The sequence below is a fragment of the Nyctibius grandis genome, chromosome 25 (assembly GCF_013368605.1).
Source record: "Nyctibius grandis isolate bNycGra1 chromosome 25, bNycGra1.pri, whole genome shotgun sequence".
Classification (NCBI taxonomy): Eukaryota; Metazoa; Chordata; class Aves; order Nyctibiiformes; family Nyctibiidae; genus Nyctibius; species Nyctibius grandis.
Window position 1 is genome coordinate 4,613,110 of NC_090682.1, and position 14,867 is coordinate 4,627,976.

The 14,867-nt window shown below is 48.9% G+C and overlaps 1 protein-coding gene across 1 annotated transcript in view; it reads right to left on the reverse strand.

Moving 5' to 3' along the window:
* GRIK4 (glutamate ionotropic receptor kainate type subunit 4) overlaps positions 1 to 14,867 on the reverse strand; it is a 194,561-nt gene that overhangs the window by 52,153 nt on the left and 127,541 nt on the right. The window contains exons 4-6 of the mRNA XM_068418410.1: positions 11,680 to 11,777; positions 8,061 to 8,226; positions 2,393 to 2,571 (exon numbers count right to left, since the gene is read on the reverse strand). Coding sequence (XP_068274511.1) covers positions 2,393 to 2,571; positions 8,061 to 8,226; positions 11,680 to 11,777 — 443 coding nt within the window. The remainder of the gene's footprint in view (positions 1 to 2,392; positions 2,572 to 8,060; positions 8,227 to 11,679; positions 11,778 to 14,867) is intronic.

Below are 14,867 nucleotides of genomic sequence, written 5' to 3' on the forward strand. Positions count from 1 at the left end.
GGCCCTTGCTCTTGGGAGTCCAAAAGCTTTTACTTCCAATGGACAGGGTTGCAATGGCCATGGAAATAGAAAAAAGAGGGCAAAAGTGCATAGAGATGCAGAGAGAAGGACACAGATTTTTCCATGGGATGATTTGTTCCAGAGATCACAGACCAGATTATTAAAGTCCTTTTCCAAAATTCAAAATTCTCAATATGCAAGGAAGCTGGTTGTGGGAACAGATGCTCAGAAAAGTGGGGGATTAATCTGCAGATCCTCCTGAAAGCGTATGTTTCACTGCCAAGCACAGCTGGTCTCAAATCATGCTTCTGGACCTTGGCAAAGAGGTTCTCCTATCACTCCAGACCACACAGAGGAACTGGAGGCAGGGAGGGAAGGACCAAAGGCAGCACCTCCTTACTTGGTTTGAGTCCCTTCCCATCTCCCCCAGAAGCTGGAGGATGGCACCAACAGAAAGCGCGCGAAGGGAAGATGCAGAGAAGGGCAGGCTCAGATTGCCCCTCTCCCTGATCCTGCCTGTTCTTTATCTGTTTCTGTGCAAAACCGAGGACACCACCATTGCAGCGGGAGTGGACACGGGCAGCAGGGAAAGCTTTAGATGCCCAGAGATGACTGACGGTGGCTTAGGTCTGGCTGTGCCCAGCCCTTCGGTGGCACATTGTCACCCTGTCCCTTGCACGGGTGCCAAAATGGACACGGCAAAGTCATTTGATCAAAAGCACCACGACTCCAGAGGAGGCTGCCGACCTGCCTCTCAGCCAGCTTTCCAGACAGCTGCCTCATTTCTAAGCCTCTACACCATAAAACCTGGCACCCATTTCCCTCCCTTCTCCCTTCCTGGGGACAGCGATAATGTCAGCCCTCCCTCTGACCCACTTTGAAGTCAGTTCATTTGATTTCAAGGGCAGAAAATCAAAGCGAGCAACAAAGCGCTTCCTGCGAGCATCGCTCCCATCCATTTAACGTGCCCGCTGGCAGGTGGGTGGCCGGGACAGGCTGGTAATCGAGGAAGCAACCATGTGTCTCCAGACCATATGTGGAGGGTAAGAGATGAGAAACTGCAATTTCTCTCACTGTCCGAGGCCAGGACTGGTCTCCTCAGACAGGTTTGACAAACCAGTAGTGCATTTTTCTTGCTTTTGGTAACCTGTGGGCAAGGGCCAAGGATGTACTTACTAGCTCACCACAACTTCACCCCCTACTCTGGTTGCACCTCTATAAAGAAAATACTTTCCAGCCTCCCAAAGCACAAGAAGTCACCAGATCCGAAGCTTGTTATTTACCACCTTCCATTCCTACAATCCTCTAGCTAGGAAGACTACATTAGGTTTTCCTGATCTGCTGAAAAATCATGGCAATCTCTGACATCTTTATCAGTCGTTGCAGAAGGACACTGGAGCCGGGAAGGGAGACTGCGAGTGCCTGAAGAGCACTGCTGCGTGCCGGTGGGAAGTCACTATAGCAACAGAGGAGGGGGACAGCCCTCGGCAGCCAGGCAGGACGCAACAGGGACCAGGAGGAAGAAAAAAAAAAAAACACCACCAAAAATCTCCCTGCATAAAGACCCAAAAAACCCCCAAACCTGCCTATTTAAAATGCAAAATTGCCAGCAGTGGAATAAAAATCTTTGAGGGAGGAGGAGGGGAGGTGGGAAGTAAAAACAACTCTCGTGGTTTCTGCTGGCTGTCATCAGGGATAAATCCAATACAGTCAAGGCCTTTGAATGACCGATTCCCTGGTAATGCAGCCAGGACACCGTGTGTAATGCCTGCACCAACAGCCAAGGGGGGACCCCATTGCTTGGATCCTGCCTCCATTCAGGAAAGTACTTCTTGTTCCTTCCAGGATGTGGGAAACTCTACACAACTTTAGACTCCATCTGGAGCCACTGCTCAATTTTGAAGTAGACTATCAAAACAAATGCTAAAAACTGCAGCAAGAGACCATTTAAAAATAAACATGATTAAAATAAAATCTCGGTTAATAAGACAATAAAAAAGGAAGCAAAAAGTTAGAAATGTACTTGGAGAAAAAAGAAAAAACTGTCGCAGTGACTGACTAATTTCAGAGCGCTAAGCAGCCCTCCAAGGCTGTTTGATGGCAACAGCAGCCACAAGCACGCACCACTTCTACAAAGCAAACATACCAGCTCAGAGCAATTAAACCACTGCTTCTACAAACACAGTCCTGGAAAGAGAGAGCAAATTATTTTCCCCAGAATCTCCATCAGTGGCAACTCCCCTCTCAGCAGAGACCATTTCCAGCGTTGCTGCAGGAATTTTTACACTCTGTTATCATGCAACTCCCGCACGTGCACGCTCATGTACCGCACACAGCATCGCGTTCAGTGGAAGCAGCGTGTGTACAACCATGACACTTAATAGACACTTACCTTCTGCAAAATGGTATGAGACATGGAAGCGTTGGCATGTACAATGATTGTAGCTGTTTTGTCATCCCGGATCTCTTTTAGGAGAGGGGTAGGGTCCCGGCTGTCATCTAGCATCCGAACTGAGAGCGTGTCCTTGGAAATGAGGAACTGCCGAAGTAACTTCTCGAGGTTCAAAAGGCCTTCAAATAAAAGGGAGAAAAAAACAGACACCTTTAAATTTTATACTTGGTTCAAAAAGCACTTCTCCCATGGCCCACAGTCATCCCTGGTAGGAAGCAGTCCTGCAGTTCTGTGTCTGTGTGCTGCAAAAGAAAGGATCTGGGGCTACGGCACAGGCTTGGGCCAGCAGGGAACGGGAAATGATGGAGCTCCTCCAGCTGTTCTCCAGACAAAAAGTGGCCCCAAAGGCCATCTGGGAAGAGATATGATCACTGATACAAATTTGCTCAGGCCCCTGGAGTCCAGACAAGTTCTCCATTCTCCTCCTGCATGCAGGGTTGTTCTGGTTATTGATGGTTGCTGGAGGATTCCTCCTCCTAAGCCTTTGCATTACTAGCTCCCAAACTAAGTGCCTTGCAAGGCACAACTTCATACACTTTGGAGACCCTGGAGCACACTGAGCTGCTGTCTTCCAAGGGCATGTGTCCCTGGGGATGGAAAGCTCTGCTGAGAGCCAGACAAAGCAGAGATCATTGCAAAAATACAGCATTCAGTCTACATAAAAAAAACTGTGAAAAAAAATTGTGAGTATGGTCCTAGCACGGTGCAGAATTACTTGTGGACTGGGGATTCCTAGAGCAACACAGAAACCAACAATAAAACAAACAAACAAGCCAGCATATTTAGTGCTTCATGAGAAATTAGAGGGTAAAGTAGGACAATGTTCTCAGTCCAGCAGCTCCATCACTGGGCAAGGTCTCAGGAGACCCACCTTCCACCTCCACATCAAAGCCCTCCCCCCTCTTTCTGCCCTGCCGTCTGCTTTTCTGCCTCCCCCATGCCCTGACTGTGTGCCCCAGCACAATGCAGCCCTCCACCTCCTCGGGCAGCGTCTGGACGTCATCAGCCACGGGAAAGAGCCAGGACTCTGGCTATCTTGGCAAACCCCACAGTCTGCAGGACCGGGCTCTCCCTTCAGTAAAAGAAGTAATAATTAGTGAGCACCTGAGTCCCGACTTCCCTGGACTTGTGCCCTTTTGCCTTCGGCATTTCTGACTGAAGCTTCTTCCTGCAGCTAGGTCATTGCAAGCACGGCTTCCTTGATGTCTAGTAAGACGTCAAATCTCCTGCTGCAGCTTTTCATAGCCAAGAAAGCATATTTGATAGAGTCTGTCTCTTCTACCCAGCTGCTGAGTTTCATCAGCAAATAACCCCCTGTCAAGTCTGATTGACCATAGAGACCACCAAATGTAATCATTAGCAAGACACCGACAGCTAGCATGGTCACATATCCCATCCCTACAGAAAGACAATCCAAAAAGAAGGGGGAAAGCTGAACTGAAGGAAACAAAAAGAACAGAACTATCAGCAGAATCACGTCCCAGCTGGCAGAGGGGCAAAACCCATCCTCAAGTCAGAGCTCTGCTCTTAACCTAACCGTACATTTGACTGCGTGAAACCGCTCCTTCCCCAGAAGGTCAGGGGCCGGGACGAGATACAACACGATGTGATTAGCGTTAGAGAGCACTGCTTTCAAGGACTCCCAGCACTTCACAAAGGTAACAAAGCAGTGCATTAAAAGGGATACATCCAAGAGGAGGAGCCTCTCATTCACAGTGAGAGTTTTTCAGCAAGCTCAGTTTGCAGGGAGCTCTTTACAACGCATTTGCCTCTTACCTTTTCTCTGAGTACAGGTAGGAACTCAGCAAGGGAGTATAAAAACAGCACAGCCAGCACTTCTCTGGATCACACCAGCTTCTTGCTTTCTCACTAGCCAGTGAACTCACTCTCTGTACAGGACACATGGACTAGACCTCACCTGAATACTTTTTTTTGTATGCTACCTCAAGTGAACAGTAAATTTTACCTAAGCCCTCCATTTGATCCTTGCGAGGATTATTTTCACCTTATTCCGCATCTGCAAGGGACCAGACAGATTGCTGCAAGTAACAGTCCTGAGAATACCAAGTTTACTTACAGCTCATCCCAGCAAAATCTGCTGCTGCAAAACTGAGCAAGATTTTAAGAGCACTTTATTAACTATAAAAGTCTTGTATTAGGAAAAAAAAGACATGGGAACTTACCCTTTTTTCCACGACAATTTCAATTTCATGGCATTTAACACAGTACTGTGTAAGAAGTGGATGTTCAGGAGGAGGAGAGGCAGCACTAGCTGCAGCTCCCCAAGCACTCTACCAAACCTGCACCCAATTTAAGCCAGTGACGAGGGCTGAGCACAGCTGGCCCCTGACACCAGGGCCCACCATTCCCAGCACTACAGCCCACAGACTGAAGTCCCCAGGACTATCACTGAACATAAAACACTTCTGCCCTTGGAGAGCGTTCCCAGGCAAATGTCACGGTGAGGCAGGGGCTGGCAGCAGCAGTGGAGGAAGGCAGAGCCCAGCTGCTAAGTTTCTAAAGCACATCAGGCACAGAGGAGGAACTGGGACCAGGCGAAAAAGGAAGCGGCTGATCTCCTCTGGCTTGAGAAAATTGCCATTTCCAGCACGTTAGATCCTACCTGCAGCCTCACCAGGTCCCCTGCTTGCAGCTCCTCTTGTCATGTGGAGGGAAGTCTCTATTATCCGAAGAGATTCCCCTTTGTTTGATGACGAGAGGATGTGAGATGCTGCTGCTGCTGACAGACTGGCACTTCAGAAGGCTGCTCTGCAGGCCGAACATGAGCAAGGGCTTGTAGAAGCCTCCTGGCAACTTTGAAGTACTAAAGTGAGGGCCACCATGCATGGAGAGGCTGCACCAGGCACGTGCTGTTCGACCACCCCTCTGGGGACCATAGGTACTCACAGAGGCAGGTCAGTGGTTGAGCTGGCCAGGGGGAAGTCCCAACCTTCCTTATTTTAGTTTTCCTTTTCTTATGCAAACATTTGGAGCTGGCAGGAGCAGCCCACCCCCAAGCTCTCTGCAGATACGGCTTCCCCTCCAGAGTCCCTGGCACACCTTACAGCCCGCTGCCAGGGAACGCCCCTGGGAAGCAGGGAAGGCAGGACCTGGAGGCTTTTGTGGAGTCCCACAGTTTATTGCCCTTGCCCATAAGGCTACTGGAGACAAGGAGACAGGCTCCTTCTCTCCAAGCTCTGCTGACCAAGGTCCAGGGGGGCAGCAGTTCTGGTTATGGTTGCACTGGGTTTGTGCTGGTGCAATCCTTAACCCTGAAGGTTCGGAAGAGAAATGATGATTCTCATCATCCAGCCCCTCTCTTACACCCAACAGCATCGCTTCAAACATCTCCCTGCAGCCCTAGGGTGTGCACAAGCTTTTTTGGCCTCAGTGCCCTGGTCTCCCTTCCTAAGCACTGGATGTTACTTCCTCCCCTCTGACAATCAAAGCTTACAGAGCAGCTCCTATGAAGTCTATGCACCCCGGTATTTGTCTGTGGCTGCCTTTTCAGGTTAAGGTTTCTGTGGAACCACGCAAAGCCTTCCACATGAGGACTTCAGAGCAATTCACAAACTAGCTGATTATTCCACACAGCAGAGAAACTGAGTCACATAATCTTATTCTGTTCGCCATTGCATTACACTTAGGCTGGCCTAAGTTCATCGATTTTGAGGGTCATTTTCTGCTTCTGCCAGAAGAAATTACAATCAGTCCCCAGAGGAAGGATGTGACAGTACGAGCGTGATGGGATAGGACCCAGGAGTCCCATCACACAGCCTTGTACTTAAACCAAAAAAACAGCATTTCCTCACTGATGAGCAGACAGCTCGTTTGCTCCCCTTATCTGCCTCCAGCGAACCTGCCAAAAGCCCAAAGCGCCTCGAGTTAGTTGTTTAAGGACTGTGCTTAGGAGCACCGCTTGTCCTAAGGGAAAATGAGGGCTTGTACTCCTATGTGAAGCTGGATTACGCCTTTTCTGCACCCTGTTATAGTGAGAGCATGTTGTTCTTCAATCCTAGCTCAGGTAAGATCCTTACTGAGCACAAAGAGCGGGATGCACAAAAGGCACCTGCCCCACTGCTTCCCTGGGCCTGGGAAGCACTCAGGTTGCACAGCACATCCTAAATATTGAGTTATCCAGGAACATCAGAGTAAAATAAACTGGACTGATTCAATGAAGAGGGTGGTATTTTGATGCAAACTGTGTGGTTCCCACAGTTTTGATCCAGTTAAATGAAGAATCATATTAATACCAGGCTGCATTCAATGGGAGGCACCTGCATGTTTTGGCACGTAACTGGGGAGAAGGGCAGGGGGCGTACGGCGGTGTGCTGATATGTATGCATGCTCCGTGCCTGGCAGCAGCACTAGGACAGAGCTGTGAGATTTAGGTGAGAAAACCTAATTATCTTTTCTTCCTTTTTATTTTTTTCCTTTTTGCTTAAGGTTAAGGTTAGACAATGAAAAATTCCAGTGTTACAAGTAATGTAGGAGACTATTTGCATGATTTTAATTGCATAATTTTGGGTCAGGTCCTCTGCTGGGGTCAATCTGAGCATGCTTACTGACTTACAGCAGCTGAGGATACGGTCTCCTCAGGGTACATAAAGCAAAAAGAAAAGGCAAAGACACTCATTCCTTCTGAACCTGTGCAGGAGTTTGCCACAACACTGCATTACTTGCACAGCAGGTGTGAAGTTTGCCCAGGGCTAGCTGGAAAGGATGCTGCCTTCCCTTTGTACCTGGCCCCATGGTCAGGGACCACCAAGCTCTTGCCAGTATCCCCAAAGGCCCACTGGATCCACGTGCCTTTTCAAAGCCCCTCTTCCTGGTTTGTTTGTATGGTAAACTCTAGTGCTAACGAATCTGGCTACAGGATAATAAAAGCAAAATTGGTGTGGCTACTACACACCAGCTACCTACCTACACTCTGACCTTAAAAAGCACAGGACACACTTTACTCTCTCTAACCGCGGCGCTGCAGAGCCTGCTCCTGCCCTGTTAGAAGAGTTATGCAGAGATGAATATGGTCTTGCTGAGGTGAATGCTCCAGCATCCAGATGCACAATTACCAGCAGATGTATGGCTGCAGAGCCCAAGAGGGTGTGCAGTGTATTGCCTATTAATCAAGTCCTGCTTTTAGGCCACAAACTGCACGTGGGTTTGGGAAAGACATATTTCAAAAAGCTTTACTTGCCTAAAATAATCTCCAGAAACAAGGCTAAGACTTTTTTTTTCATTTCAAAAACCCATCTGTGCAAGCAAAACACCCTTCAGATTGTCAAACAGAAGGCAGGCAAGTCTCTCCCCATCCCCTTTCCTCCTCTCACGAACACCGCAAACACCTCCACGGGGCAACAGGGTGGAAAACCAGCCCTGCAGGTCTCTGCTGTTTCAGGCTGCTCTGACCGAGTGCCCACCTGCTGCCAACAGAAGAGACCCTGCCACCACAGCCAGGTGAGATGAACACGCTGGGGTGCAACAGCAAGGCAGCTCTCACACTCTGCCTGTGGGAACTTCTCCAACAGGCACCAAACACACAGAAGGAGACAGAACAGAGGGCCCTGGGAGCAGAGGGGCAGCCAAACCCAGCCTGGCAGTGACTTACATTCAGCTTTGGCACAGATGAGGCAGGCAGTGCTGCAGTTAAAGAACTTCAGGATTCCTGCCACGGCCACGCTGATGTCAGTGTTGCTGGGGTGAAGGTTGAGGGTGGTGAACCGCTGCAGCTGCAGCTTCAGGAACTCCTCTGGCGCCACTTTGAAGTGAGGAACCTAAGTGGGGAGGAGGGGAAAGAAAACATGATTAAAGGAAATAAAAACAAGTAAATCTACCATAAGAGACCTTTGGTGTGAAATGCACAGCAGGCAGAAAGTCAAATATCCCAATAAAACTACAGAAGCATCACCGAAGTGAAGGGAGGAGGGTGGGATTTGTGCAATAGCAGAGGAAAATAATTATTGCAGCAACAAGAAGCCACGGGAAGGAGTAGATCAGGAAAAGTCTTGCTGAGCCACTCAGAGAAAGGCAATGGGGGCTGTGATTACAGTACAGGAAACCATTCCGGATGAGTTCAACCTAATTAGCTTGGGCACTAATTGTAACCGGGCCCACACTTCATTTCGGGCTGGCTGCCTGGGTAAATACAGAGGATGCTTTGCAGGCAGACAGGGAGTTACACAGCCCGTGCTGGAGACCCCCAGACCTTTGCTGTGTGCTAGATGGATGAAGTGCTGCAAATCCACCTCTGCCTGCAGTATCGATGTGTCATCAGGTAATTAGGAGAGATGAAGGGAAGAACAAGATGACCCTGCACTGGCAAGGCTCAGGAGAGAGAGGAACAGATGCAGCAGCCAGCAGCTTTGGGCTTTTTTGATCAGCAAAGAGGTAACAGGTGGCCATACGGCGGGCAAGCTCCAACGGGACCGTAGCCGCGAGTCCTAACAAGGCTGTGCTCACCATTAACACAGCGGACCAGGAGGTGGGAGCGGGGTGCTGTTTCCCAGGGAATTCGGGGAAGGGGGAGCAGGGAAGCAGCACGGGAGGGACAGCCAGAGGGCTCCCTCCGAGGCAGCTCTGCTGCACACCCTGCAGTTTCACATAGAGAGAACGGGCGGGCAGATACATCAAGCTCACACACCGGGGGTTCAGCCAAATAAGGAAAAGGAATATTGTTTGCCTTTTGCTGAATGAATTATTTGAAAGAAATAGAAGACAGAGAAAGGGAAACAACTGCTTCGGCTTCATTAGAGGAGTGTCAAGTCCTCTTTTCCTCCCTTTTTAGTCCTTCCGGAAGCTCTCATCCCATGCCTCCCATCCCTCTCCTCTTGGGAAGGGCTATTAGTAGGTTGTGATGGCTGCTTTATTGACAGCATAAGCTGTTTGGCTAGCAGTAGGAAAGTTAAAGAGTAATAAGCTGCTATCTGCCTTGATTTCACTCCGCAGCCCTCATCACGGGCTCTGTTAACAGGGAGAGAAGCAGACTGTACACGGAAGGCAAATCCCTTTAACCAGAGCAGACAGGGCAGCTCCAGTACAAGCATGCTGATCACCGGCAGGAGCCAGATGGAGTCTGGGATTTGCAGCAACAACTGCTACCAGAGAAGAGAGAGATGCAGAGAGAGGTGAAGGCAGACACCCCCACAGCAGCTCCTGCAAGCACCAGAGCTGATCATGGCCCTGGTTCAGACCTCACGTTCGGTCCCGGAGCCCTCCTTTCCGAGAGCTCTGCCCCAGTGCAACACTCCTCCCCAGAGAGGAGGGACAGCAATCTTTGGGCCAAAGGCACTAGAGGGGTAACGCAGGAGACACAGGTTCATCCCCCAGTTTTACCAGAAGGGAACATCAGGTCAGTCACTCCATCATCTGGTGCCGCGGTGGCAAAATGGGGACAGTCTCCTTTTCCTGATGGATGGCTGTAAGTACAATGGCTCTGGCTGGGTTGCTGCATCACGTTTTACACAGCAGCACCAACTGATGCTACTGTGATATAAATCACAGGGAGTTACTGCAGGTTTACATCACTAGGAGGGCAGGTGAGATCAAGCTTGAGAATTGAATACCTTAGAAGTGCACTAGCACTCACCTTTCATTTCTGCAAAAAAATTGGAGACTTAGATCAGAGACTCAGACTGAATATGAATTTCAGGGGAAAAACACTTGCAATCTGTTACTGCAGAGTTGCCTGGGATGGAGCACATGTCTGGGACATTTAACTGGAGAAAGCACTACAAAATACTCCCAAGAGACCCATCCTGTTGTAGCCCAGAGCACTAGGTCTAAAAGATCTCTTCCCATCTCTTCAAAGCTTCTGATTCTCAGGGAACAAAGAACAGCAGTCATTTGTGAATGCAAGTTATTTACAGTGCTCAGTTCCAGGCACTCCCCTCCTTGGAGGCTGGGCTCCAGAGAGAGCCCGTTAAATGGCCGAGAGATGTTATCTGGCTTTAAAGGGATGAACTATGAGAAGAGAACTCAATTTCTTTTCCCGAGAGCAGAGCCAGATCAGTGCAAGATGGTTCAAGGCTTATAAAATACTAAATCAGGCACATAGTCTGGACACAGATAAAAAGGGTTTGCATTGATGGGACAGCAGCAAATGGAGGGGTGCAGCTTTACAAGTATGCGTACAAAGTCACATCACACCCAGGAACTTTGGCCAGGATGTGCATTCCCCAGGGCCAGCTGGGGTTTCTGCACCCCTCAGTCAGTGGGGACATGGTTCACATTGGTATTCCATGTGGAGCAAGCTGAAGTAAAAGGTGATACAGATGAAAAATAAGGACAAGGGAGGCAGAAAAGAGAGAGGAAATGGAAAAGGAAGAAGCTGCAAGAATATGTGCATTAGGAGAAGGGGCAATAAACCAAGCTGTCAACTCTGATGATTAGAAGCCATGGTGGAGCACGGGAAGGACAATATAGCAGGCAAGATGACTACAGCAAACCGTCTTTGCCAAGGATGCCCTGGAGTACCGCAGGCAGGTACCTCACTGCCCCCATCTAATGGAAATAACCTCCCTGCTCTGCCTTGCAGCTGGTACACGAGGACAGAATACACTGGTGATGATGAGGCATGTGGACATCAGCTGGAGAGCATTTGGGGAGCCGGGTGGAAAGGAGAGGTGTGCGTACACAGAAACGATGACTGAGAAACAGAGTACCAGACATGAACAAGAACTGCAAGAGGCAGAGCCAGGGGAGGGACAAGGCAGCGTAAGGCAGAGCTGGAAGCTGCAGTGAGCTGTGCGGCTGTGGCTGGGACTTGGCATAGATGCGAAAGTCTCAAACAAAACACTTCAAGGCTGCAGAAAGCCCTTCTGCATGGGATCCGCACAGAAGGCATTGCTGCTCGGTATAGTGGCAAATTAAAAAACCTAATCCATACTTACAAAATCACCAGCAAAACGCTGCGTTCTCAGGGAGTGCGGGCACCAGGCAGCAGCCCGCGGGAAGCACTGCTGCGATCAGAGCCCACTGAGAGCATCTTTGGTTTGAAGGACAACGTGCACAAGGCAGGGGCTGGGGAATGGGTCAGGATCTCTGGGGTGCCCCTTACCCACAGTGGGTGACTCCGCTCTCACCCCAGACCTGCCATGAACCGCCGGGAGGAAGGAGCCAGGGCTCCCGCGTTACCCTCCTGGCCCTGGGCAGCTGCCGGGCGCGAGGGCGTTGGGGCCAAGTCAGTCGGCGCAAAGGCATAGACTTCAACACGGGATGTTTCCACTTACCTCTTTTTCCCCACAGATATTGCTGATAATAGAGCTCGAGGCTGGGCTTGAGGAAGGTCCCAGGACGCCCACCACTCCTTTGGGGAGAATCTGGCACACTGTGGGCACCAGATAGAGGAAACATGCATTAGAGTTAACCCTCAGTTTCCAGCTGACAGTCATGCTTACAGTACCTGCTGCACCTTACTAAGGACACAGTATCATCTCCTTCACACAACATAATCCCTGCCATTTATGTCCCCCCAAAAATCCCTCTATTGCCTCTGAAGCACTGTCACCCTGCCTGTGACATCCCCCTCTCCGTCTTTCGCCAGCCTTTCTAAATCCCATCTGAATGCTCCCCAAAGCCCTGGTATCCTCATCTCTGACTCAGAACTGGGGTCTCTCTCTTATAACACCCCTTTTTGGCCCCATCTGCTATGCTCCAACATAAAACATTCACCAAAGTTTATGGAAGATGCTAAACACAGCAGTGACCTAGCTTCAAAGCATCATCTAGCAGCAAACAAACTTGTATGAATTTCTTTCCTCATCCTCTGCAGAGCTCAGGGGTAATAATAAGGATCATATTACTGTTTTCCATTTGTTTTTTTTCTGGCTCCATGCCACCAAGGTTAGCAGAACAATAAAAAGACCCTGACAAAATTAAGAAGTTAAATCTCTTCCCTCAAGCTTCCTGGGTTAAACTGCAACCTTTTGTCCTTTCAATTCACATCACAAATTTAGCCAAATGGCACTCCAATGACTACCGTAACTGGTGTCACCTCCCTGCTGCCATCTCAATCAGTCATGTCGCTCAGAAATGCTCCTCCAGAGCAGCTTGCACAGGCAAAGCCTGGTGAACAGAAGGCGAGAGCCCCTCGTGCCTGAATCCCCAGGCTCTGAAAGCCTCGTCTGAACATGTGCTGGCCACGGCTTATTCTGAAATACCAGACCTGCCCCAGCAGCCCCACGTACTCGGCTCCTTCCTGCCCGGACAGACAAAGCCACATTTCTCAACTGGCATCAAGTGACTGCTTTCTGAAGAAAGAGAATACCATGGGGGAGAATGGAGGCACCGTGACTACTTATCAGTTCTGGCAAGAGCAAGCTCGCAACATTTTCATATGTAAAAACTAAACCACCGTATCACAAAGCTGAGATTTTAAAGATAGTGCCTCTTCAGTATCAAATGGTGGGTCTGTTTCAGAGCACCATCCTCACTACAGGTCCCTGGCTTACATGTCAGACAAGCTTTTGTGATGGTTGCAAAAAGTTACCTGGATTCAGAGGCTGGAAAAAAGGAGCTAGAAAATTTCAAACCAGGACATATTTTTTGTAGTGAAGGAAATTCATCATCAAAACTGTTGTACTACATATTAGAGCAGGTTTTCTAATAACTTCAAGTATTTAAATCAAGACTGGATGTGAAATGAGAGCCTATACTGTGCTTGGGTTTTTTTTAAAACAACGAACTATGTGTCTGAGTGGAACATTTAACAAGTGAATGCCTATAGTCCATTTTCTGCAGAAGATAACGTCAGCTAATCAGGGTGGTCATCTCTGGCCTTAGACTTCATAATTCTCCATAGCCTCATGACTGGAATATGAGGCCAAAAGCTGAGGACTTAGCCTGTCACTTTGGGGAACTGGTTTTAGCTCTCTCCAAGTGCTACTTGAAGGAAAAACTCCTTATACTACTAGGTACCTATACATACTGACTGCTCTGACTTCGTACAGAAAGCGCCGATGATACGCAAACATCTTTTGGGTTTTCCTTCCTTCCATGCTCTCTCGCCCTCCACCACCTCAATCTGCTACAGAACAAGTGATATTTTTCTGCGGCATCTTCAAAGGAATCCAGCACTTGCTTTTCCTCTGTGCTTAAAAATTTACAGGCACTTACACCTCTTCAGAAGATCCTTTTAAATAAGAGCACCAGCAATTTGAAAACCCCACATGCTATCTCAGCAGCACCCATCAGTCCCTCTCAGCAGCAGACCCTTTAGGTGCTCTGTAACTCAGCATCTAGGAGGAAGGACCTGCTCCAAGTCCTCTTTATCCACAGGTCATTAGGGCAAAAGTCCTGGGGGAAATTTTGTTGTGCATGCAGGGGAAAGTTCGGTGAGCACTCTTCTCATCTCTGGTAATGACAACAAAAAGTGGGTTAAGTAGTCATAGCAACAGAGTTGCAACAACTGTTGGAAGAAAAGATCTGGCTTATCAGTCCAAGGGTGAAACTGTCCAGTAAAATAAAGGAAAATGAATGGAAACAAAGTGGAGGTGCCCGAGGCAAAGGTTTCAACCACATTTGGAAATCTTCTCTTGCAATCCAAACACATTTCTTATTTCAGAACATTACCCGATACCGTTAGTCTCCACGGGGAGGAAAGGCTCAACCTCGCTACCATCGTGAGCACTGTGGATTCAGACAACCACTTGCAGGGATGTAGAAATGCCGGCCCTGTACCAAAAATTCATCCTGATAACCGCATGGACTATAACCACAGATACTGGCGCAGCCCCTGCCACTTAAGTCTCCTCCTACTTCAACACACAGGCGCCATGTAAGCTACACACTGTGCGGGACAATTTTTTGATTACTGCAGATCCAGATACCTCTGCCCAAGATCGTGTCCAATTTTTGTTTTTTAGAAATCAGTACCTCAAGAAATACTGGACATTGAAGTGACATCACGTTAAAAACCTCTTTATCATGAGATGGGACATCGGTACTACTGATCATCCTTGACCTGAAGGCCTGAAATGTCCCAAATCTCCTGTTCCAGCTATTTTTACGGACTGCCTGCACTCAGCTGCTCTAAGTTAATATCCTTGAGGACAGTGAGACAGAAAAATAAGAAACAGGCTTAGCAAAGAGATTTCTTAACAACACTCTTAAATACATAAGTCTCTGAAAAGGAAAAATCCCAGGGTACACCCTTCTCTGCTGAGTCCTGCACTGCTTTAGGCAGGACAGGATCCCTCCTGCCATCACTCAGGGGCAGCTCCTTGGGGGTCTGAGCTGATGATTGCTGCCTTTCTAGTTGTATGCAGACCTCTCTGCCTCTGCTGCTTGCACAGCTCAGTTGTCCCATTACAGTACCTCTGCCTATGCAGTTATGGGCTTTGCCCAGAAGCTGGGACTGGGGTCAGAGGCTCCTGTCCCCCTCCCAGCTCAGACGACAGTCTGGAGCTAGGAGGTGGCC